The sequence below is a fragment of the Monodelphis domestica genome, chromosome 1 (assembly GCF_027887165.1).
Source record: "Monodelphis domestica isolate mMonDom1 chromosome 1, mMonDom1.pri, whole genome shotgun sequence".
Lineage (NCBI taxonomy): Eukaryota > Metazoa > Chordata > Mammalia > Didelphimorphia > Didelphidae > Monodelphis > Monodelphis domestica.
The window spans coordinates 115,833,254-115,854,109 of NC_077227.1; the positions used below are offsets into that span (position 1 = coordinate 115,833,254).

Below are 20,856 nucleotides of genomic sequence, written 5' to 3' on the forward strand. Positions count from 1 at the left end.
CGGGCGGCAGGGGTTCGCCAGCGAGGGCGCCTTGGGGTCAGTGGGCGGTGGGCCGGGGACCTCTGACCTCGTTCCCCCCCTCCCAGGTATTAGCATTTCCGGGGGCATAGAGTCCAAGGTGCAACCCATGGTGAAGATTGAGAAGATTTTTCCCGGAGGGGCGGCCTTCCTCAGTGGGGCTCTGCAGGTATTGGGGGAAAGCATTCCAGCCTGTCCTAAAGGCAGCCCATCCATGGGGTCCAGGGGTAGACGGGCCAAGGGAAGCCAGGGATGCAGGTGAGGGGTGACTTTAGAGAGCGGGGCCCCCTGCCTGTCACATAACCCCCGGGGCCTCAGTCTCCCCATCTGTAAACATGACCCAAGATCCTTCCATTTCCAAATTCAATGGTCCTAGGACTAAGCAGGATTGGGTGGGGGTGGGAGGAGGGAGAATTGTGTTGGGTGGAGCAAAAATACCCCCCACACATACACCAGTCCTGGCACAAAGGGGCCATTGTGTATCTGGCCACCACCCCCACAGAAAAAGAACAACCATCTTATTGTCAGGGCATTGCCCCCCCTTCTCAGGACTCCTCCTCTAGCCTACAAGGGGGGAGGGAGCGCCTGTGGAGGAATGAAGAGTCAAGGCTGTGACCTCTCCTCAGGCTGGCTTTGAGCTTGTCTCTGTGGATGGGGAGAGCCTTCAGCAGGTGACTCACCAGCGAGCTGTGGACACCATCCGCAGGGCCTATCGCAACAAGGCCCGGGAACCTATGGAGATAGTGGTCAGGGTCCCCCAGGCACCAGCCACCACCTCCTAGCCCCTGGCCACCCTGCTTCTGTGGCCTCCTTCCCCCACTAACAGATGGAGGTCCCCTGGGGTTGCCCCAAAGTCCCCAGCTGACTACAAGCACTTTCCTTGAGAGCCTCAGAGAGGGCAGGAGAGTGGCCAGCAAGAAAGTGGGCAACAGTGCTAGGAGTAGCCTTCTCTCCTCCCATTCCTTCTTGGGCTATGTCTTGGGCTGGACATCTGAGGAGGCTGAGAGGCTCTCCAGGGTCAGACCTTCCACTCAAGCCTCTTCAGGGGAGAGGCAGAACTGCCCTGGGACTCCAGGCCCTGCTGTAAAAGGATTTCTGGGCCTTTTCCTAGTGGACTTCTACCAGGCCTCCCCAAAGCAGGGTGGGAGTGAGCAGGAGTGTGTATGTGGGCAAAGGACAGATTCCCCCCCCCCCCCCCACACACACACTTTCAGTGTACTCATTTTTCTTAAAAACAAAAAAAATTTAAATTTTTTTTCTTTGGGTTTGTACAAGAAATTTACACATGTGAAAAATATACAATTTAAAAGATGCCATAAACTTGGGAAGGAGGGTGGGGTGACGTTAGAGACTGGAATAGTAACAAACACAAATAAACAAGATGTCTCTGAGTTCTTCCTTTGGTCTGAAGGCAGCTCCTGGTCACACAGGGGGCTCTGGAACGGGGCTCTGGACAGGGGACCTGCCAGAGAACAGAGGCCCCTTGCCCTTTACTCCAGCTCAGGGAGGGGAGGCACATGTTAGGGAAGGGGGAAAGAGGAAGTTTTTCATCTCTGGCACACCAGGGAGACAGGCATCCTTAGGCTCTTGATGCTGGGACAGATTTGGTAGGTGTTATGAGGCTGAGGAAAGAGTGCTGTTAACAAATTTGGGGGAGTGGTGGCAAAAAGGTGAGAGGGGGGAGAGGCCTTCACACCTTTCCCCAAGATAGGTGGGAGTCCCCAGATTGCCTACTCATCACCCAGGCCTTTAGCTCTACTGAAACACTCCCTCTGGGAATAGCCCTGGCCCAGAAACCTACCCTAGAGGCTAGGCCAGGGCAAAGAAAGGGGTCGTAGGCTGGCCCCATCCCCTCTGGTCATCCTGCTCTTGAGGTGGGACCTGGGGGCCAAGGCCACCTGGCACCTCTGGCCCATCAGCCTTCAGATCTCCGTGGCTGTGATCTCCTCCAGGTGGACGCATGGGGGGGTCTCGGGCAAGCTATAGTCAGCCAGGTCTCGGGCCTCCAGCTCCAGGCTTAGATGCCGCAGCTCCTGCTCTAGCTGCCGGTTGCGCCGGTACATTTGGATGTAGTTGTGCTGTAGCTGCTTCTGGTAGCGAATGACTTGCTCCTTTTCCGCCTGCCAGGCCAGGCGCTCACTCTCAAAGCCTCCCTGCTGCTCCTCAGCTCGCCGGCGCTCCTGCTGCAGCTCAGCCCTCAGCCTCTCCACCTGGGCCCGGAGGCTACCTCCAGCCCCAGCAGCTGCTGCCCTCTGGGCTTTGGCCTCATCACTCTCCGACATCAGGAAGGGGTCAGGGGCAGGCACAGGGAGGGGCTCCTGGGCACCCCTGAGTCCTGCCACAGCCACATCCAGCTGTCCAGCCTTCTCCCGAAGCCATTCAGCCTCATTCTTCCTGCGATGTAACTCGTGAGTGCAGACCTCAAGCTCTAACTCTCGTGCTCGGGCGGCCTCCTGCAGCCCCCGAGCTCGCCCCTCACTGGCCCTTAAGGAGGCCCGGGCCTCCCGAAGTGCCACCCGAAGTGCTGCCAGCTCACTGCCCTTCTGAACCAGCTCCGCCTGGGATTCCTTTAGCTGCTGCTTCAACAGGGAGATCTCCCCTGATTTCTGGCACACCTTGGGGACAAGGGGAAACAGCAGTGAGTGGTGACCTCACACCCAACAGAAAAGGAGGGTCAGCAAGCAAACTTCAACTACCCCCAAACCCCTCACCCCCCCCCCCCACTTACTAGCTGGGAAACCTTAGGTAACTCTTAGTCATTTCAAATAACAAAGCAGAGAATGATGATCTCTAAAGACACAGCTCTGACACTCCACATGTCCTTCTTGGCTTTGGCCTCTGGGGCAGTTTCACTCTCTAGGCCAGATGTCTAACAAAGCAGAGCAGAAATCTGACCTTTCCAATCTCTGCCCCTCAAAACACCACTGCCATGTTCTCCCAGAAAGGGAGCCCTCCTCTGAGAGGCCCCAATACTTAAAGGGGTGCTTGGATGACAGTTTGTCCCATAGGCAGCCTCTATTGGGTCAGGTAGGCATGCTGAGGCCCAGCCAGGGGAAGAGGCTGTGAGGGCTTCCTACCTACGCAGGAGGAGAAAAGACCAGATGTCAGTCTGATCCCCAAAGGCTGCCTCTTGGATTCTCAGCTGATCTTCTTGACCAAGCCCTCCCAGGGTCCCCAGACCCACCTCCCACTTGGTCTCCTCAAGTCGAGGCCCAAGCTCGTTCTGCTCCCGCTCAAAGGCTGCACAGCGCCGCTCCAGCTGTTCTCGCTCCTGCAGCAGCTGGGCAAAGTCATCCTGCAGCTGGCGCTTCTCCTGCTGCAGCTGGAAGACCTGCAGCTGCAGCAGCTGCTGTGCCCGCTGAGCCCTCTGGGTCGCCTGCTTCACCTGGGCCACACAGCCCTCCTGAAGTTCCTCCCGTTCTCGCTGCCAACGCCGCTGCTTTTCCTCATAGACCTGGAGGGATAGGGCCATAAACACAGGCACAGTCCTACCCCCAAACATCCCTTTGGCCCTTCATCTCCTTGTATTTATCAAGTGCTGCTAAGCACTTTTCTTACAACTCTGTGATGTGGGCAACTATCCTTTCCATCCTACAAAGGAGGAAAGGGGCTTAAAGAAGCAGTGGTTTGCCTATCATTACAAAGCTAGGAAACATGGGTCTAGGATTTGAACCTAGATTGCCAGAGTCCAATATTTCCTACTATTTCACACCACCACTAGGCCTTTTTCTCCCATACATCTCAGCATACACTTACATTCAGAAACCTCATCTTCTCCACAAGCATTGTGGTGTTACAGATAACTGAATGGTGGCTAATTCATAGTTGAACACGTCTGGAGCTCCTTATTGCTGGCAAACCTATGCTCAGAGAGTACAGCCTTGCTCCAATAGTAAGCTGGAGCCAGTCAGGGAGGGATATCCAGCTGCTCTTGCCTCCCCAGGGTACAGGCCAGCATCAAAGTTTAGAGAGGGATTTCAGGGTAGTGGAGAGAACCTTGGACTAGGAGGCAACTTGATATATGAACCTGGGCAAGTTCCTTCATTACTCTGGGCTTGTTTCCTTATCTGTAAAATGGGGGTAATGCTAGCCAGCTCCCTCAAAGTATTAGTATGAGAGTTTCATGAACTATAAAGTGATATACCCAGGTGACATTTTCTCAAACATTTCAAAAATTAAAAAAAAAAGTGAACCTTTTGAATTATCTATTGCTCAGGCCTTTGTCAGACCCCTTTTTCTTATCTCTTAAAAGTAACTTTAAAAGCACCTGCCCATTTCTCATGGAAAGAGCAGAAGGGAATTTAAGTGAAGTCCAGAAAACGTCCTAGACATCTAGCCCATTGGAGGCATGAAGGCCAGGTTTCTTTCCACTCAGTCAGGCTTAGTCTACGGAATTCAGAGCCTCCCTTCAGGGGACGGTGGCAGAGGTACTGTGGGGAGTCAATCACCTGGCAGATGGCAGCCTCATTTTCATCCAGGCTATCTCGAAGCTGCTGCAGTTCAGCCTCCCGCTCCCGCAGCTTTTCCTGCAGGGCACATCGAAGCAGAGACTCATCTGGCAGGGGTGGGGGAGGAGGTGGCGGGGGACCAGGCAGAGGCGATCGATCCCCACAGGATCCACTGTCTGGAGAGACTCGAGTGCCCCCACCACTGAGGAGGCCTCCCCGGGATCCTGTGCTCTTGCTGGATGATGATCGTCCACTGTCTGAGTTCGAGGGACCTATGGGGACCCCTCGGTGGCTGCCCCCAGTGCCAGGCAACACCCCTCTCCCAGGGCCATCACTAGGAAGGTGCCCTACTGGAGAGCCTCCGACTGGTTCAGCTCCTCCTGTGCTGTAAGTGGGCAAGCTAGACAGTGAGTTTCGGCCAGAGTCGGACAGTGTCCCTGAGGGGCAACCACTGGCCCAGCCACTCAGGGTCAGAGGCTTCTCCGCAGATGATGATGAAGAAGAGGAAGATGAGGAAGCAGGGCCCCCAAACAGCTGGGTCAGACTACCCTGGCTCCCAGACAGCCCCCCAACACCAGCCCTTGGCCCCAGGAATGCTGGCAAGGATGGTGGCCCCCGAGGTTTGGGCAGCACAGGTTTGAATGCTGTGGGCCGGATCAGAATCTTCTCCATGTTCTGAAACAGATTAACAAAAGTGCTAGCACCCAACTTCTCTGAGGTTTCCTCCTCCCAAACCTGATATGCTCCCTACATTAACATCCTGGCCACCCTTCAGGTCACCAAAGGGGCCTAAGAAGGCAAATCCCACCCTACCTCCTCCTCTCACTGAGCACCCTGGGACAGTAATCTAGGCTTGAAGGGTCCCATCTCACCTTCTCTAACTTTCCAGACACAGGAATGAGCTTTGGAGGTGGGCCCCTGAGGTGGGCACTTCGGGCTTGTTCTCGGACATCCTCAGTGTCACTACAGGGGCTGGAGGGCGAGTCTCCCCGGAAGTCTTCATTGATGTATGCAAAGCCAGCATTTCCCATGGGCTTTCTGGTGGGTACTGGGGGGCATAGTGGCTCCTGGACTCTGCAACCACCCCCTCGAAGTAGTAGCCCATCCTGCTGCCGGAAGAAGGGAGGTCCCGACGGGGTATGGTGGCAAGGTGCAGGCCCCCCTCCAGGGCAGGGTCGGCCTGAAATAAGGCTACTCACACTGCCCATGGTGGGCAGGTGGGGTGGGTGTGGAGCTGCACTCTCAGGGGTAGCTTCCAGGGGCACAGCAAGAGTCTGGACGATTGCCATGGCTGGAGGGACTGTGGCCTGGCCACAGGCCTTGAAGGCAACCTGCTGTGTATAAGCAGGGAGGCCAGGGTCAGAGCTCCTCAGTCCTGATCCTCCCTGCCAGACCTCTGCCCACTGTTGGGCCAGTGCCCACCCTAAGTCCCTCTGCCAATGCCCCACCCCCAGTTCTCACTGCCAAGCCCCAGCCACCACAAACCAGACCCTACGGTCTCTCTTAGTCCTAAACTTGATCCTTGCCACACTGGGCCCAAATGCCCTCTCTCCAATCATGAAAACTTGCCTCCCCAACACACATATACACATGACATGCACATGTTTTGTTCCTTGCCCCTAGTCTGGGCTAAAGGAAAAAGGTCATGATTTCTCTTTGTCTTCTATCTCAACAGGTCAGGGGTGGGCTTAAAATTGATGGGAAATAGGTGTGGGTAGGGAAAGGGGAGGAGGGCACACAGAGGCTAGGAAAGGTGTCCAGAGCAAGGGCCAGACGGGGGAGGGAGTGGCCAAGCCGGCCCAACTGGTCAGATGAGTCCAGGGCCTCCTAGTAGGGCAGAAACCCTGGTCTGAGGTTTCAGGTCCTTCTGACTTACACTAAGGTCTAAGGTCTTGTCCCCTCCTAGCAGGTAGGCCTTTGGGGCTCAGCCCCTAGGAGGGGACAATCTCTGTTCCCAGAGAGGGATTAGGGAACTGAGAGCTGTCTGTGCCAATCCCCCTCAAATCATTCAAGTTAGTACATTGCTTTCCAAATTAATCACGGGTCATTTGCCCCCAATACAAACCAATGCCCACCCACTCCAATGCCCACTCAGTTGGGCTAGACTGAGACTTAAAATGATTAACTCCATCTCCCCAGTACTCTGTCCTGAAAGGAAGCTTGAGGGGCTAAAACTGGTGAGCTTTCTCAGCTCACCAGGGATAGTTGGGTGCTTTGTTTCCATGACAAACCCTGCCCCCTCTTCTATCACCTAATAAACCTTTCAACATCAGATAGGTCCTGAGGGATATAGCCAACCCAAGTGAAGAGGAAAAGAGAGTTATGATCTAGAGAAAATCTTCTCTTTCTTCTTGAAAATACAGGCTCTGACCCCACCCCTGCAAATTTCCCAGGATTTAGCTAGAGCTAAAGAGAGGAGGGTCTGGTGACGTTTGACCCTCACAGAGTTTCATCTCTTGCTTGGGGTTGGAAGGGGAGGTGTCTATACAGAACCCCAGCCCTTCCTGAGGCCTCCAAGGGTTTAGACATCTGTTAAAGCCATCAAGATGCAATTCAGAGATGGATATGAGAAAGTGCATGGATGTATGGGTGTGTGACAAAGTGCTGAAGCTGTATGATTGTACTTATGCATAGTTATATAAGTTTATTATGAATTCACACATGAAGTATGTTTTTACCTATTCCCTTATTGGTGGAAGCCACACACAAATAGTGTCTCCTTTTTTTTTTACCTGCTCTCTCCCCATTTTAAGAATCAAAATTGTCTCAAGAATTGGAAAGGATCTCAGACAGAGATGAAGTTATGATTTGAACCCAAAAGGAAATCTCTTCAACTCTTCTTTCTTCCTTCCTTACTTCACTCTCCCTACCCAAATCAAAACTGGAAACTGGGCTGTTGGAGTATCTTTGAGCTTTAGGAACTGAGGGAGCATCTGGCTCCCTTCAGCTGCTGCTCCAGACCAGAAAGCCTCAGACTACTAAGGGGGGGAGTTAAGTAGATGAGACCTCCCCCCTAATTAATATGCCATCCTTAAAGTTACCAGGCACAGAGGAGTGAATCATCCCAACACACAATGGTGGGTGGAGGGGTCCGTCTTAAAGGGTCACTAGGTGGGCTAATTTCCCCCCATCTGTCTCTTTATGAGCACAAGTGAGGGGCACAGGGTAAGAGGGAGGGGCCGAGAGACAGAGACGCAGAAAAATGGCAGAAGTGAAGGGGGAGTGGGGGTGGAGAGGCTGAGCAGGGCAGCCTCAGTGTCTGGAAGTCCAGACTAGGCCAGAGCCTGGGGGGGCCGGGCTCCCGCTCTCTCCTTCCAAGCCCGAGAGGGAGGGGCTATTAGAGGCTCCATTTTGAGCAGCGTCTGTGTCTGCTCGGTGGGAAAGGGGGCCCCTCGGCTCACACACACTCACCCAGCAGGAGGCCTCCCCTCCCCCACACCATCCCCAGCGTAGACCCCAACACTTTGGACTTCAGTGGGAATGCCGGGCTAGGCAGGGCTCCAAATGCCCCTACCGACATCCTCCAACCCTGAAGATCTGGAGTTAAGGAAACTGCCTCTAAAGCCTGTAGGTTAGGAGTGAAGAGGGTGTAGGGTCCCTCTCCACAAGAGAAGTCCAATCCCAGGCCACACGGCAGAAGGCCCCCTCTCAACTAGTACAGAGTGCAAAATCACTCCCCAAGCCCACTAATAAGAAGGACCCAGGCTGCCATCGAGACATCCCACCCCGAGCCAGCCCCCCTCACCTCCACTGCGATGCTCCATGATCAGACCCCGGCAGCTCTCTCCAAGCCCTTGATGCCGCCCCGATCCTTGGACACTCGGAGAGCCCGACCCGGGCTCCGCCTCCCCTCCCCCCCTTGTCTCCGTCCCCTCCCCCTCCCTGACCCAAGCATGGGAGGGGCAGAGCCCAGGGAAGGGGAGATAGCCCCGCCCCCGAGCGCCTGGACTCCGACACGCGCGCGCACACCCACGTCACCCGTGTTCTGGCAAGCACACAGACGTGCACATGTAAGCACGGATGCACGTCGCTGCTAGGGAAGGATCCACACACGTCAAACGCAGCCCCCAAGAAAGTTGGGGTCCAGAATTGAGCAGTCACGCCTTCCTCCCCCACCTCACGCAGGGCGGGCACATAAGCATGCATAGGTGGGAGGGCAGCGTCAGAGGGTCAGTACCGACACCCCCGCCCCCTCAGTAAGTCCGAATGGTGGCAGCTGGTCAGGGTTCCAGCACAAAGGCCTTGCGGCTCCTCCCCTTCCTAGCCCGTTCTGATCAGCACCGAGCATCAGTGCCCCCAACTGCAGCCCCATCTCCTCCTGAGGACGGGGTTCTGAGTCACCCCCTTCGACCTTGCTCTCTCTTCCCCTTACCAGCCACCTTAAGGGTCAGTCACTGCTGCGCCGCGCAACAGTCAGTCCCCAGGACAGCCCTGGGCAGGAAGCGAACACCGAAGTGGGGGTCCGAAGGCGAGAGAGGCCTCCATAGCCTCCATTCCCTGGGTTCCTGTCCAGCCCAGTGCTGTGAATTTGGGATTAGGAGAGTGCTCCCACTTTCCCCAAACCTGCCGTATCAGGAAGGGGAGGGGGTAGGAAACTGCAACCATAGTCCCGGGCACACAGCCCCCCAGACCACGTGACGAAAATCCCAGTCTTCGGGCAGGTCAGAGGGGAGCGGGTGTCAGACAGCCACCCCTTTTACCCCACCTCCCAGCTCCCGCCCTGGGCTTCTCAGCCTCAAGAGATATTTTTAGCTCCCTGGAAAGAGTCTTGTTTTCTTTTTTTCCCTCGAAAGGGAAAAACAGCCCCGCCCCGGGAGGCCGGAGGGCTCCGCCCTCTCCCGAAGCAGCCCCGCCTCCCACGTCCACTACTCCGAGAACTTGGCTTCCTCTGGCACCAACTTGGTTTTCTCCCCCCATCTTTGCTCCTCTCCCGACGGCTTCTCGCTCCGGCCTGGCTACCCCTTAGTGGCCCCGTGCCCAGGGCAGGGGCGCCTCCACAGGTTCCCCTACGGCTGAGTCGGCTCTTCGGGTTCAGACACCTCGCCCCCCCCTCCCAGGCCCGGCGCCCACGTGTCCGCTCAGGGGCACGTGATTCCAGTTTACCGCCTCGCCGGCCCGGAAGCAGGAACTGGGACAAACTCGCCCAGGCTCCGCCCCTGGGCCCGCCCCGCCCGCCTCGGCTCCGGGCGGGCGCACGAGGCTTCCGGTGCACGCTCAGGGGAGGGGGTGGTACGGGGGCCGCCCGCAGCTTTCTTTGTGCTTGCGTAGGTCTGTCGGCGCGCCCGGAATGGGGGGGGGGATGGAGGGCAGCTGGGAATGGGGAGAGCCCCGGGCCACTTCGCGGAACTGGACGGGGCTCCCGCCGCCCTCTTGTAGCCCTCTAGGGCCAGCTCTCCCCCCATCCCAGCCAAGTTCGCACTGCTTCAGAGGGAGCCCCCTGGGCCCCGCACTCACTCGCTGAGGGCTGCCCCGAGGTTCTGGCTCCGGCTCCCGTCCGGCTGAGGCCTCCCGGCTGCTCCGCCCGCTGCCATCGCCTGCCCAGGCGGGAGGGGCGGGGCGGGGCGGGGCAGGGCAGGCGGGGCCGCACCAGAGACTGCAGGGACCGGCCCCCCCCACTCTACCCGGCTCCATTGGCTTGGCGCCTGAACCCCCCGCAGGACGTACCTTCTCTGGTTCGAGTTTGGCGAAACAGGAAGGCCAGCGGCCCAGAACCTCTATACCCCAGGACTCCAGCTTTAGTTTGAGTCCCTGAGCCAGGGCCCACAGTGTCCGGCCCCCCTTCCCCACGCTGCTAAAAACAAAACTTTCCACAACAGGACATGCATCCTGCAGTCTCCACGTGCCAGGGCGCAGACGCCTCCCATTAGGCTTCCGGGGTCCCTGGGACTGGGTCGGGCAGGGGCTGTTTTTGTTTGTCTCCCCAACCACAGCCTTGCTGTGGCACGTGGTAAGCCATCAATACTTACAGAACTTCCTCTCTGGCAAGGTTTAGTGACCAAAATGGACTCCAATTTCACCGGAGTTGGCAGTGTGGGGGTGGGGTGGTTAAGCAGCAGAATAAACAGCTTCACCTTGATGATTCTATGGGGGAACCCCCATTCTCCCAGACCCATTCAAACCCCAGGCCTGAAGCCCCCTCCTCTAAGATCTGTCCTTACCCCAGATAGGAAGAGATCACCATCTTCTCCAGGTCCAGAGGAGGTCTAGTAGTATGTTTTCTTCTCTCAAAATCAGGCACCCCCCTTATTCTACTAGCTAAAGCAGGGAATGCAATGGGAATGGAGGAAGACTAGAGGGAAGCTGAGAGGTTCTAGGAGCTAGTTATCCTACAATTGATAGTTATCTTTACAATTGATAGCACAGGTCCTAGGGCTAAAAGCCAGCTGCATAGGATGGAACACCTACACAAAGACCTTTACCTGAGTATTTCCCCAATCCTTTAGCTATCTTTCTAGATTAGAAACCCTAAAAAACTGGAACCTTGATATTGTTTGCTAGTAGCAGGCCCAAGGCATAATCTACTGCCATCCAGTCCTCATTGAATTCACATGCAAGACAAAAGAAAGCCCACCTAAATCGGGTCTGAGTAATGGACTCTACCCCCTACTGGAAAGCTAATTTTTGAGAATGTTGGGGTGATGGTTCATTCCCATCTTCAAGGGCCCTTAATATGTGTTGAATAGGAAGATGGATAAACTGAATCATGGGAACTAGGACCTGCTTGGGCCCATCATCCTAGGTTTCAATGGGAGTCCCAGAAGACTCCACAGTAGGCCTGAGGTTCCAGGAATACCTGTAAGTATCTAGACTAGTATGGGCCCAGGGTATCTGCTAGGGTGTGTGTTTGTTTAAAGGGTGGGGCTGTGTGCTAGTGGGGAGGGCTAGCGTCCTTCCCCTGGTATTTCTGGTTTGTATTGTGTGGGGGTGTCTGCATTGAAGGTGGGGCAGCACAGAGGGTTTGGGATTTTGCTTGCCAACTCTTCTACCCTAAACTTCACAAAGGGCAGCCTGGAAAGGCCCCCTGAGGAACCCATAGATAGGCTAGGCTGATCATAGGTCGTAGCCCCTCCCTAACCCTAGAAAATGAAGTTTTAAAGACTGGCTGGACTGCAGATTCTCAGGGTCTAAATCTTTCAGCCTGCTCAGGGCTAGTAATTATTAAAACTAGAGTCTCAGTTCCATCTAGTCTTAAGACATAGACCTAGAGAAAACCAGGGACTCTATACTGTCAGCCTTTATGTAAAAGAAAAGAAAACCTTTGCTTATTCCTGAAGGCTGCCCAAGAATAGGCTTGGTCTCACCATCCAGACTCACTCCAGCAAGGCTACCAGGTTCTCTTGGGGCTCCACCCTGAACTCCCCTCAAATTCCCACCAGCCAATATCCCTCCCACTCTGTAGACCAGATACACATCAATGTATAAACATACATATATAGATATACCTGTGGATATTTGGAAAAGTGCAGACACGAAAACTCAATTCATATGCACAGATGCAGGCAAGTGTGGTGTCCTAAGAGGCAGAGGAGGGTATTAGTGAAATTTGGAGTGTAAAGCTCTGGACTCCAATCCCAGTTTTACTCATAATGACCTCAGGCAAATCACTTAACCTCTTTGGTCCCAGTCTCCTCATCTGTAAAATGAGAAGAGATAGCCTAGAAGTGTCAAATACAGCTAACACACTCAAAAGTGCAATCAGAATCAGATTAAAATGTATTGGGGAAGGAGCAACTGGTGGCTCAATGGATAGCACACTAGGCTTGGAGTTGAGGTCCTGGGTTCAGATGTGACCCCAAATGCTTCCTAGCTGTGTGACCCTGGGCAAGTCATTTAACCCAAACTGCCTGGCCTTTACTGATCTTTTAACTTGGAATCTATACTTAATATCATTTTATATATATATACACATATATATATATTCACACGTATTTCCATATATACACACAGACATATATATGCTTAATATAAATTCTAAGACAGAAGGTAAGGGTTTAAAAATGCAATGGAGAAAAAATAAAAATGCAAGAATTATAATTTTATGTTTTAAATCTTAAATTAATATGCAACCTGCAGGAATCCTTTTTTATCCATTCATGGATCCCAGCTTCTATTTTAAGTTTGACACCACTAGTCTGGATGACATCTGTAGGCCCTTCCTACTCTAAGACTATGTGCCTATGAGGTAAAAGAAGGCAGAGATGGCCATATGCAGTATTCTGTACCACCAGGCTGACAAGAAACTCCTTTCCTTATCACTGACCTGGGAGGCCTTGGGAGAATTGAACCTTTGTGGACTTTATGGTATTTAAGCTACCTCTCACTCCTTTGTTGGACTCATCACATCCTACATAGGTCCAAAAGGAAAATGCATGTCTACAGATGTCAGAGGAAAGGGAAAGGGGCCTAATAGTATAAAGTTCCAACAGTACCAAGGGCCAGGCCTTCACTATTGAGACTTTAGTAATGAGCAGAGCCCCTTGAAAGGATCAGGGGTGCTGGCTTAGCATCACCCCTGCTCTCCACACTTTGGGTAGGACAGGAGAAAAGGCTTCATTTATAGGGTCAGACAGGGCTCTCCCATCCTGAAACCATTTCCCTGGCTCTAGACTAAGGAGCTGTTGAGAAGCAAAGATAGAGTGGTTAGCCATCTTTATTCTTTATCCTAAAAATAAGAAACGGAGACAAGAGACACTGGCATCATGGTGCTGGGGGACACCACTGACACCTGGTGGTCATATGTGGTAAGACAGAGCTAAACAAAAAATTTTAAGGTATAAAAATGTGACAAAAATGTTTATTTCCCTAGAAAAAAGCCCCGTTACTCAGCTCTCTTCAGGGATGTCACCCACCTTGGTTTCCATACCAAGGCATATGATGGGGCATCCCCACTCATCAACTCCCATACAGGCAAGGTCCCATTCAAAACTGGTTCTTCCCCCCAAGGGGTGTGGGGAACTCCTTGAACACATACTCCACACGGTGATCAGGAGAGAGGGGGCTGGGCTTTGTCCTTCTGCCTGCCAGATGCTTCTCTCCCTTTACTGGAAGGGGGCTTTTTGGGGTCTAGTTCATTCTCATCTTTGACCTTCTTGAGGCGAGACTTGCCCTTGGCTGGGGGTGAAAATGTCAGTGAGCTCTTATTGAATTCCAGGGGGAAGACACCTACATCTCCATCAAAGCGGTTCTTAGCCACCTGTAGGTAGCGTTTTCCTGGACCTGTTGCCAGCTTCTTGTCCTGAAGGATCAACACATTGTCAGCTTCCTGGCTGGCCTAGGAGGTGGTGGGAGAGGGTTATGTGGGTAAAAGAAAGAACAAAAGATATTAGGGGAGCAGGATATTAGCAGAGGAAGAAAAGAAAAAGAGGAAATAGAAATGAAGAGACAAATTTTGGGGTACAAATACAGGGGCCTGTTATGTGTACATCTTCCTCTTAGAAGGCTTAGACTATGGAGGATCCAGTCATGCCCCATCCGGATTATCTATACTAAGGTTTCTGTCTCTAGGATACAGACCTTGGCTGAACCAAAAATGGATGCTGTTTGCAGTTCTTTGTCACCATCTTCTTTCCGGGGGTGAATGACCAGGGTCACGTGGCAGCTATTGTCGGTGGCAAACTTTCGGAAGGCTCCTACAATGTAGTCCTGGACTGCAATTCTGCAGTCAGAGAAAAGAGGGTAGAAGGTTATTGATCATTGACAGAGGGATGCAGACATTCACACTCACTCTCCTGAATTATCCAAGACAATTTAACAGACTCACAAGAGTCAGACATCTTCCCTCTCCTAACCCTGGTGCATTCCACTTCTGTTACTCCTACCTCAGAGACAAAAAGACTGCATGCATGTGAAACTTAATCCTGTCCAAGTCTGGGGAAGGGGATGGGATGTTACCTGTCTGAAGATAGTTGCTCTTGCCCCATCATGAACTGCAAGTTGTCAATGATCACATGGCAGATATCATAGACATAAACAGCATGTTTCATTGTGTCTATCACAGTCCTGGGGGAGGAAGGGGTGCACAAAGGAAGAAGAGAAGGGTCTATAGTCACCAACCTTTGGATGACATCTAACCCGAGAGGTTCTCAAACCTTTAGCAGGCAGTCTCAGCCTTCAAGTCACAGAAATCTGGACCAGAAGGTCAGGTCAAGCAAGGCAATGTTTCTTACCTGATATTCTGCTGTCCATGAAAGGTCATAAAATATAGTGCCAAGTCTTCAAAGCGGTCAGCCCACTTGTCATACTCTTCCAGCTTTTCCTCTAGACGCCCCATGACAAATTGGGTCAGCATGATCCTGGCCAGTCGCACATTGCTGATTTCAAAGCTACCCCACAGTGTATTCACACCCTGTGTACACAGGTCCAATGCATATTCACTGATGAATGTTGTCTTCCCACTGCCTGTTGGTCCTGAGGATTATATATGACAAATGAAGGTTTGAGAAAGAACTTGGGGTCAATCTCCCCAGTAAGAATGATCAAACCCAACTTTAACATGGTCATTCCTGAAGACAATTCTTCTCACACACCTGTGAAGACAGTTAGTTCACCCTTTCGATGGCCTTTCAAAAGTCGGTTGAGGTCAGGGTAGCGTCCCCAGCGCACTCCAGCCACTTGTTCCACATTAGATAGTTCTCCTAGGACTTCTTCCCTCAGTTGCCGGAAAGACACTATAGACTTGTGGCCAGCAGGCAGAGCTCCTTTTAGTATTTTTTGCAAATTTAAGCCTTGAGTCAGAGCTTCCAGAGGGCGGGGATGCTGGTCTCCTGGCCGAACCAAGGAGCATCGTTTGGGGTTCAGTTTTCGGGCAAACAATTTGGCAGCTTCCCAAGCCCGTAAGTCATCACCCAGCCATAACACAATTCGTCGGAATTGTTCCAGGTAAGGGAGTAGAGTAGGAGGCAAACAGGCTAATCCTCGGGGTAATGCTAGAGTGGGCAACCCTGTGGCCTGATGTAAAGCCAGGCTATCCAACTCCCGCCCTGTCAACACCACCTCTACATCCCTCCGGCTAATCAATGGCAGCCCAAATAGGTTATGGTAGGCACTGGGTCGAGGCAGGGTGGTCTCCAAATAGCAGACACCATCCCCTTTGCCTTCTGCCTTCAGCAGCTTCAATCCCCGGAGACTCAAACCCCCAGGGGAGAACCATGGAAACACCAAACTTCTGGCAGCTCGAAGATATCGAACTTGGAATCGCTTCAGGGTGGCATCAGACACCTTGGCCAGGTTGAACATTGCTCGGGTCATCTGAATGTCTTCTTGTTCAGGCAGTTCGGCCAGTGGCACTGCTCGCTCCCAGATCCTCAGTACGTCTTCATTCTGGTTGCCTAGAGCTTCATTTCCTTTACCCTCACTCACCCAGGACCCAGCAGCACCACCCTCCACAGATGCCTGGAAGTCCTCCCAGTTGCCCTCGGCCAAGCTGCCAGTACAGAGGAAATGGCCTGTGGTCTTGTCTATGAAAAGACTATGGGGGCTCCCCTCAGTCCAGTTCTCTGCCTCAGAGCCCACTGGGCTCAGGAAGGGGCTGGGTGTACGCAGGCAGCTGTGCCCATCCTGGAAGGGGATACCCTGGGCTCGAAGGTACTGCCTTATCTCAGTGGCAGTGACAAGCACCACTGGGGCTTCAGGGGCTGGAAGAACCTCCTTCCGATAGGGCCGATGGGGAGGGCCAAGGAAAGACCCCCAGGGGAAGCCTCTGTATCCCAGCCATATTACAGGCCACCGAAAGGTCAGCAGGACCCGCCAGAAGGACCCACTTTGGGGAAAGAACTGCATTACAGCCTGGCTCCTAGAGAGGGAAAAAAGGGGCAATACTACCTGGGTGAGACTACCTGTAGTTCCTCAGCCAAGGAAGCCTACCATCAATCAAAAAATGGAGAAGCACTTACTAAGCACGTGTCCTATGCCAGCCCCCATGCTGGGCACAGAACCCTTCCCCTTCCATAGCCCTTTTCCTGTGGAGCCCCGTCCTCTCACGAGCTCTCCAAGCTCCAGGCCCTCCTGCTTCACTGGGCCGCCCCTTCCTCTGAATCGGTTCTCCTCTCATTACCTCCCTACAGCCTCAACCTTCACTTGGTTCTCCGTTCCACTGCATTCTCCCTTCCTGGCCCTTCCCTCTAAGGGCATGATGCTTGGAAAGCTGTTCCTCCCACTCCCCAAGGCCTCAGGTGCCCTGCCGACGGCGCGCCCCAACACCCAGCCCGGCCTCCCTAGCTACAAGCCCCGAAACGCCCTCAGTAATAAATTGAGCAGCACTCGCGTGCTAGGATCGCCGACCTCGGAAGCAAAACTCCATGAGCTAGAGGATGACAGCCCCAGTGCCGGAAGTCTGGTAGTTCTGGCCCGCCCCCTCTTCCCAGCATGCCTGGCTCCTTGACTTCCGGCTCTTGCTAACAAGTTCCGGTTGTTCCGGTGTCCAACCCCGTTGTAGTAGCCATGACGGCCCGCGGCTCTGCGAGCCGCTTCCTGGGCAGCGTCTTACACAACGGATTGGGACGCTACGTGCAGCAGCTGCAACGCCTCAGCCTGAGGGTCAGCCGCGACTCACCTGCGTCCCGCGGAGCCAGGTGGGGGCTACGCGCCTAGAGCTGACCACTAACCCCAGGGACACCTCCACTTCCTCACGCAAATGACTTGGGAAAGGGTCTCGGATTGGGCTGGGGGGTAGGGAGGTGCTCCTGGAGACAGGGGAGAACCCGAAGTCTCCTGATGTGCACGTACGTATTTCCTCCTCCCGCAGGGAGTTTGTGGAGCAGCATGTGATGGACTTTGCGCGGAGAAACCCGGGGGTAGTGCTCTACGTGACCGCCAAGAAATGCCACGTGCCGCGGGTGGTGGCGGAATATCGTGAGTGGAAGCCTGTAGAGTCTTGGCCGGGACAGGGGGCGCGGGAGCCCCGAGGGTGTGTGTGTGTGTGTGTCCTGTCAGTACTGTCCAGGACTTGATGACAAACCCTCTGGAAAACGGGAAGTAGCTGGTGATTAGGGATCGGGTTCCCAGACCTTCTTCCTCCCGAACGCGGGGATGTGACCCTAGTGTCTCTTTCCTTTGTCTTCCCCCACCCCTACTCCCGGGGTGGTAGTGAATGGATCTGTCCAGGAGGTAGCTCTCGGTAATAAGACTGCAGAGGAGATTGCCACACTGATCCAGAAGCTGGCTGACCAGTCAGGCCTGGAGGTGATTCGCATCCGGAAACCCTACCACACATACAACCCTAGTATCCAGGGGCAATGGCACCCCTTCACCAACAGGCCCCCCGGGCTGGGCAGGGAAATCACTGCCAGTGCTCCTAACCAATAAAACTTATTTATTCTTACAATGATCCTGCCTCTTCCCTTCCTTCACCTTGGTCAACCCCCAATCTCCTTCCCTATCGTGTCTTTCTCAAAGGAAATCACTCCTGAGCTTTGATGCCAGTCTGGCTCCCTACAGTAGACATCCCATCAGAATAGTTCTTATACCACAATTTTTGGAACTCAGTAGAGTAGTAGAGGGTTTATAATCAGAGCTTTGACTTCCAGAAGTACCTATTGAACGGAAGGTAATCAGTTGATCACTTAGAATCTTTTTCCTTTTTTTCCCCTCCCTATATGCTATCCCACTTGTAGATCTCCTGAATTCATTTAGGTAGATGGTTTTCAGATCTTTATATCAAGCTTTAATCTCTCCTGAACTCCATTTTAACATAGATAGCCTTTTGGGCATCCCCAGTGAGATATCTCAGCAAGATCTCAAACTTAGCATGTTTCAATAGAGCTGACTTTACCCTTAAACTCTCTTCCCCTTTTCCAACCTTCCCTATTCTTTTTCATGTCTGTCATCTATCTTCAAATTGGTTCCAAGGCAGAAGAACCATAAAGACTCAGCAACTAGAGTTAAGTGATTTGCCCAGGGTTGCAAAGGAGCAGTATCTAAAGTCAAATTTGAACTCAGAACTTCCCTTCTCCCCTGGTGCTCTATCCACTTAGCCATCTAGCTATCCCCTTTCCTCTTACTATTGAGGATAACACTTTTCCCAGTCACTTCCCTTGTATTTTGCATATGTCCATTCTATTGCCAAGAAACATTTTTACATTCCCAGCATCTGTCCTACACAATAAGAGCCTTCTGATTGGTTCCCCCTACCTTTTCTATCCTTGTTCCAATCCATCCTCCACTCAACTGCCAAAAAGTTCACTGGCTTTTAATAGAATATTCCATGTCTTTAAACTGGTTGTCTTCATGCCTAGAATATTCTCTCTTCACACCTACAACTTCCTACCTAGACAAGGTTTCAAATCTTACCTGAAAGAGGCCTTTCCTGCTGTTGGCAGGTGACCTTCTGACTGCTCTGCACATCTTGTATGTTCCTAGTTGTTTGCATGTTGGTTTTCTTATTGGAAAGGACAGCCTTTCTGCCTTTCTTTGTATTTCAGTTTAGCAAAGTACCTGGCTCAGAGTTATATATGCTTAATACTGACATCTGAAAAATAAGGAAAATTCCAGGATTCCATTTAGTTCTAAATTCTTTGAATTGAATTCTGAAACTTTCTATAATCTTTCCCTCTTCCTGAGGGAGGTGATCAGAAATTTGGTCCCAGATGCTTAAAAGAACCCTTGCTGGGGCAGCTAGGTAGCTTACTGGATAGAGAGCCAGGTCTGGAGATAGGAAGTACTGGGTTCAAATCTAGCCTCAGGAACTTCTTGTGTGACCCTGGGCAAGTCACTTAACTCCCTGACCTAACACCAATCATCTGCCTTTGGATCATTAACACTATTAATTCTAAGAAGGAAGGTAAGAGTTTTTGAATTTCAAAAACAGTCTCTTATTGGCCTGTGTAGATTTGCTCCTGCCCCAGGGCCTCCTGTAAAGATTCAGAATTTAAAACTTGAGTGGGTACTGAGAGAAAGACTTTGCCAGTAAGAAATAACAAAGTGTGAAGATTTAATTTAGCTCTCCCCCCCCCCCCCCCATTTTAACAATGAAGGTACTTAGCTCTTCCTTGATTGTGAAGACTGAATTGTAATTCTCTATTGTTGATTTAGTCCCCAGAAATGTAAGCACAGTACTTGAAGTTGAGTGGGAAGATATGCCCATTTTAGATCTAATCACCAAGGGTGTATATCTCCCACTTAATCATGAGGTGGGAGGTTTGTGATCCAGGGGTATGCCTTCTGGGCAGTCCTAGAGCAGAGCATCTGTTGTGATTGATAGACATGAAATTTAGGGTAGGTGACACAAGAGGAAAAGGTCTTTAAAAAGAGTACCACAGAAGGATTTGGGATGAAGAACTGAGTAAAGACTGGAGGAGAGACTGGAAGAGGAACTTGACCCTGGAACTGCAGGAGATCTCTCTCTCTCTCTCTCTCTCCCCTACCTTCCCTCTATTGTAAATAAACTACATAAATTCCATGTACTTAGTAATTCATTTTGGGATTTAGAAATTAAATCCCTGGCATGGGTTTGCAAAGGAGGGTCTGCTCACATGCACAGAACTAGAACTGAAAGAGCAGTTCCAGAATCTGGGGAAGGAATATAACCGAGGACCAAAGGCTGTTGAGGATCTATTTTTTTTTTCCTGTTCAGTGATTCAGTGAGGAGAGCTGAGAGATCAGTTCCTGTTGTCTGTCTATGCCTAAAGGAGGTAAATTGCCTTTCCTGATAACTGGAGGTTCCTGTGTTTCCAGCTATTAAGAGATTCCTGAGATCCTGTCCATCCCTGTCTCCAGTTGCCATCTTGTAAGCTCCTGGTTCCTGAGAGGTTTCCTGACTATGTGTGTGTGTGAGCCAGAACCCAGATAAAACTGTCTTTGAAGAAGAGGCTTGTAGCCATCTTGGTATCATCCCAAGAGGCTAAGCTAATCCAGAGTTCAAACCCTCTGTCTACTCTGATGAACTTTTACTCTGACTACAATTTAGTTAAAGGACCAGTAGGTTAGGGTAGATTATATAGAGTGGGGATTTTAGAGCAGATTTAAGCAGCTTGAAGACAGTTCCATGAGGAATCCATAGAAGTTGGGTGGAGAATATATACTTTTAGATTTAGGGTCTCCTAGTTTCCTGGTCCTCTATCATTTCATTTTACTTGACTATTAATAAACTACGTTATTGTTTGTTAAAGAAGAGTCAGATAGCATTTTGGCCTAAGAGTTTACTCAGGCCTACCCAAGCCTGTAGAGTGAGTTCCTCTGAGTATGTTCAAACAACTATAAAACCTCTTTCAGTCATCTTACCTATTTCAGTACTCACTAACAAGCTCAGCACTTAGGCAACTCTAAGCCTAGAATACCTTAAGGTGGGCTCACCATGGCATGAACTGGACACAGGTTAAGGGCTTAGGGGGAACTATTTCCTGACCTGTCCAGAGAAGGAAGCCATGAGCTTGTAGCCTTGCTCCTGAGGGCCTTA

General features: G+C 52.0%; 4 protein-coding genes across 12 annotated transcripts in view; 2 read left to right on the top strand and 2 right to left on the bottom strand.

Annotated features, from left to right (window-relative positions):
- PDZD7 (PDZ domain containing 7) overlaps positions 1-1,409 on the top strand; it is a 25,119-nt gene extending 23,710 nt beyond the window's left edge. For both annotated transcript variants that reach the window (XM_007479155.3, XM_056805273.1), the window contains exons 16-17: positions 87-187; positions 645-1,409. In XM_007479155.3, coding sequence (XP_007479217.2) covers positions 87-187; positions 645-800 — 257 coding nt within the window. In that variant the 3' untranslated portion in view covers positions 801-1,409. The remainder of the gene's footprint in view (positions 1-86; positions 188-644) is intronic.
- On the bottom strand, positions 1,241-10,260 carry LZTS2 (leucine zipper tumor suppressor 2). 5 transcript variants are annotated; one of them, XM_056805294.1, is made up of 5 exons: positions 10,131-10,260; positions 5,339-5,800; positions 4,467-5,141; positions 3,203-3,472; positions 1,241-2,633 (listed from the first exon to the last, which is right to left on the bottom strand). In XM_056805294.1, exons 2-5 carry the CDS (start codon positions 5,753-5,755, stop codon positions 1,941-1,943), a joined length of 2,055 nt encoding a protein of 684 aa, XP_056661272.1. In that variant the 5' UTR covers positions 5,756-5,800; positions 10,131-10,260; the 3' UTR covers positions 1,241-1,940. The 5 variants fall into 5 exon arrangements, with proteins under 5 accessions (XP_056661272.1, XP_007479215.1, XP_007479216.1 ...); XM_007479153.2 differs by lacking the exon at positions 10,131-10,260 and adding an exon at positions 9,921-10,028; XM_007479154.2 differs by lacking the exon at positions 10,131-10,260 and adding an exon at positions 9,921-10,023 and having other exon boundaries at positions 5,339-5,797.
- A 2,838-nt stretch (positions 10,261-13,098) lies between these two features.
- Positions 13,099-16,874, bottom strand: TWNK (twinkle mtDNA helicase). 3 transcript variants are annotated; one of them, XM_016427834.2, is made up of 6 exons: positions 16,746-16,764; positions 14,993-16,324; positions 14,633-14,873; positions 14,358-14,465; positions 13,980-14,121; positions 13,099-13,737 (listed from the first exon to the last, which is right to left on the bottom strand). In XM_016427834.2, exons 2-6 carry the CDS (start codon positions 16,242-16,244, stop codon positions 13,450-13,452), a joined length of 2,031 nt encoding a protein of 676 aa, XP_016283320.2. In that variant the 5' UTR covers positions 16,245-16,324; positions 16,746-16,764; the 3' UTR covers positions 13,099-13,449. The 3 variants fall into 3 exon arrangements, with proteins under 3 accessions (XP_016283320.2, XP_007479223.2, XP_007479224.1); XM_007479161.3 differs by having other exon boundaries at positions 14,993-16,874; XM_007479162.3 differs by lacking the exon at positions 14,993-16,324 and having other exon boundaries at positions 16,746-16,803.
- A 29-nt stretch (positions 16,875-16,903) lies between these two features.
- On the top strand, positions 16,904-20,573 carry MRPL43 (mitochondrial ribosomal protein L43). 2 transcript variants are annotated; one of them, XM_056805392.1, is made up of 3 exons: positions 16,904-17,035; positions 17,209-17,315; positions 20,035-20,573. In XM_056805392.1, the coding sequence occupies exons 1-3, from the start codon at positions 16,905-16,907 to the stop codon at positions 20,043-20,045; spliced, it is 249 nt and encodes an 82-aa protein (XP_056661370.1). In that variant the 5' UTR covers position 16,904; the 3' UTR covers positions 20,046-20,573. The 2 variants fall into 2 exon arrangements, with proteins under 2 accessions (XP_056661370.1, XP_007479225.2); XM_007479163.3 differs by lacking the exon at positions 20,035-20,573 and adding an exon at positions 17,551-17,790.
- Positions 20,574-20,856: the final 283 nt, after the last annotated feature.

What these genes read in the sequence shown, in the direction of transcription:
- TWNK (XM_007479161.3), bottom strand. Translation starts at nt 16,244, where the DNA reads ATGCAGTTCTTTCCCCAAAGTGGGTCCTTCTGGCGGGTCCTGCTGACC. An exon ending in GAGCAACTATCTTCAGACAG is followed by an intron (nt 14,122 to 14,357) that starts GTAACATCCCAT and finishes CTCTGACTGCAG; the next exon opens with AATTGCAGTCCAGGACTACA. An exon ending in CCATTTTTGGTTCAGCCAAG is followed by an intron (nt 13,738 to 13,979) that starts GTCTGTATCCTA and finishes ACCACCTCCTAG; the next exon opens with GCCAGCCAGGAAGCTGACAA.
- MRPL43 (XM_007479163.3), top strand. Translation starts at nt 16,905, where the DNA reads ATGACGGCCCGCGGCTCTGCGAGCCGCTTCCTGGGCAGCGTCTTACAC. An exon ending in CCTGCGTCCCGCGGAGCCAG is followed by an intron (nt 17,036 to 17,208) that starts GTGGGGGCTACG and finishes CTCCTCCCGCAG; the next exon opens with GGAGTTTGTGGAGCAGCATG. An exon ending in GCGGGTGGTGGCGGAATATC is followed by an intron (nt 17,316 to 17,550) that starts GTGAGTGGAAGC and finishes CCGGGGTGGTAG; the next exon opens with TGAATGGATCTGTCCAGGAG.
- LZTS2 (XM_056805294.1), bottom strand. Translation starts at nt 5,755, where the DNA reads ATGGCAATCGTCCAGACTCTTGCTGTGCCCCTGGAAGCTACCCCTGAG. An exon ending in TGTCTGGAAAGTTAGAGAAG is followed by an intron (nt 5,142 to 5,338) that starts GTGAGATGGGAC and finishes AATCTGTTTCAG; the next exon opens with AACATGGAGAAGATTCTGAT. An exon ending in TTGAGGAGACCAAGTGGGAG is followed by an intron (nt 2,634 to 3,202) that starts GTGGGTCTGGGG and finishes CTTGTCCCCAAG; the next exon opens with GTGTGCCAGAAATCAGGGGA.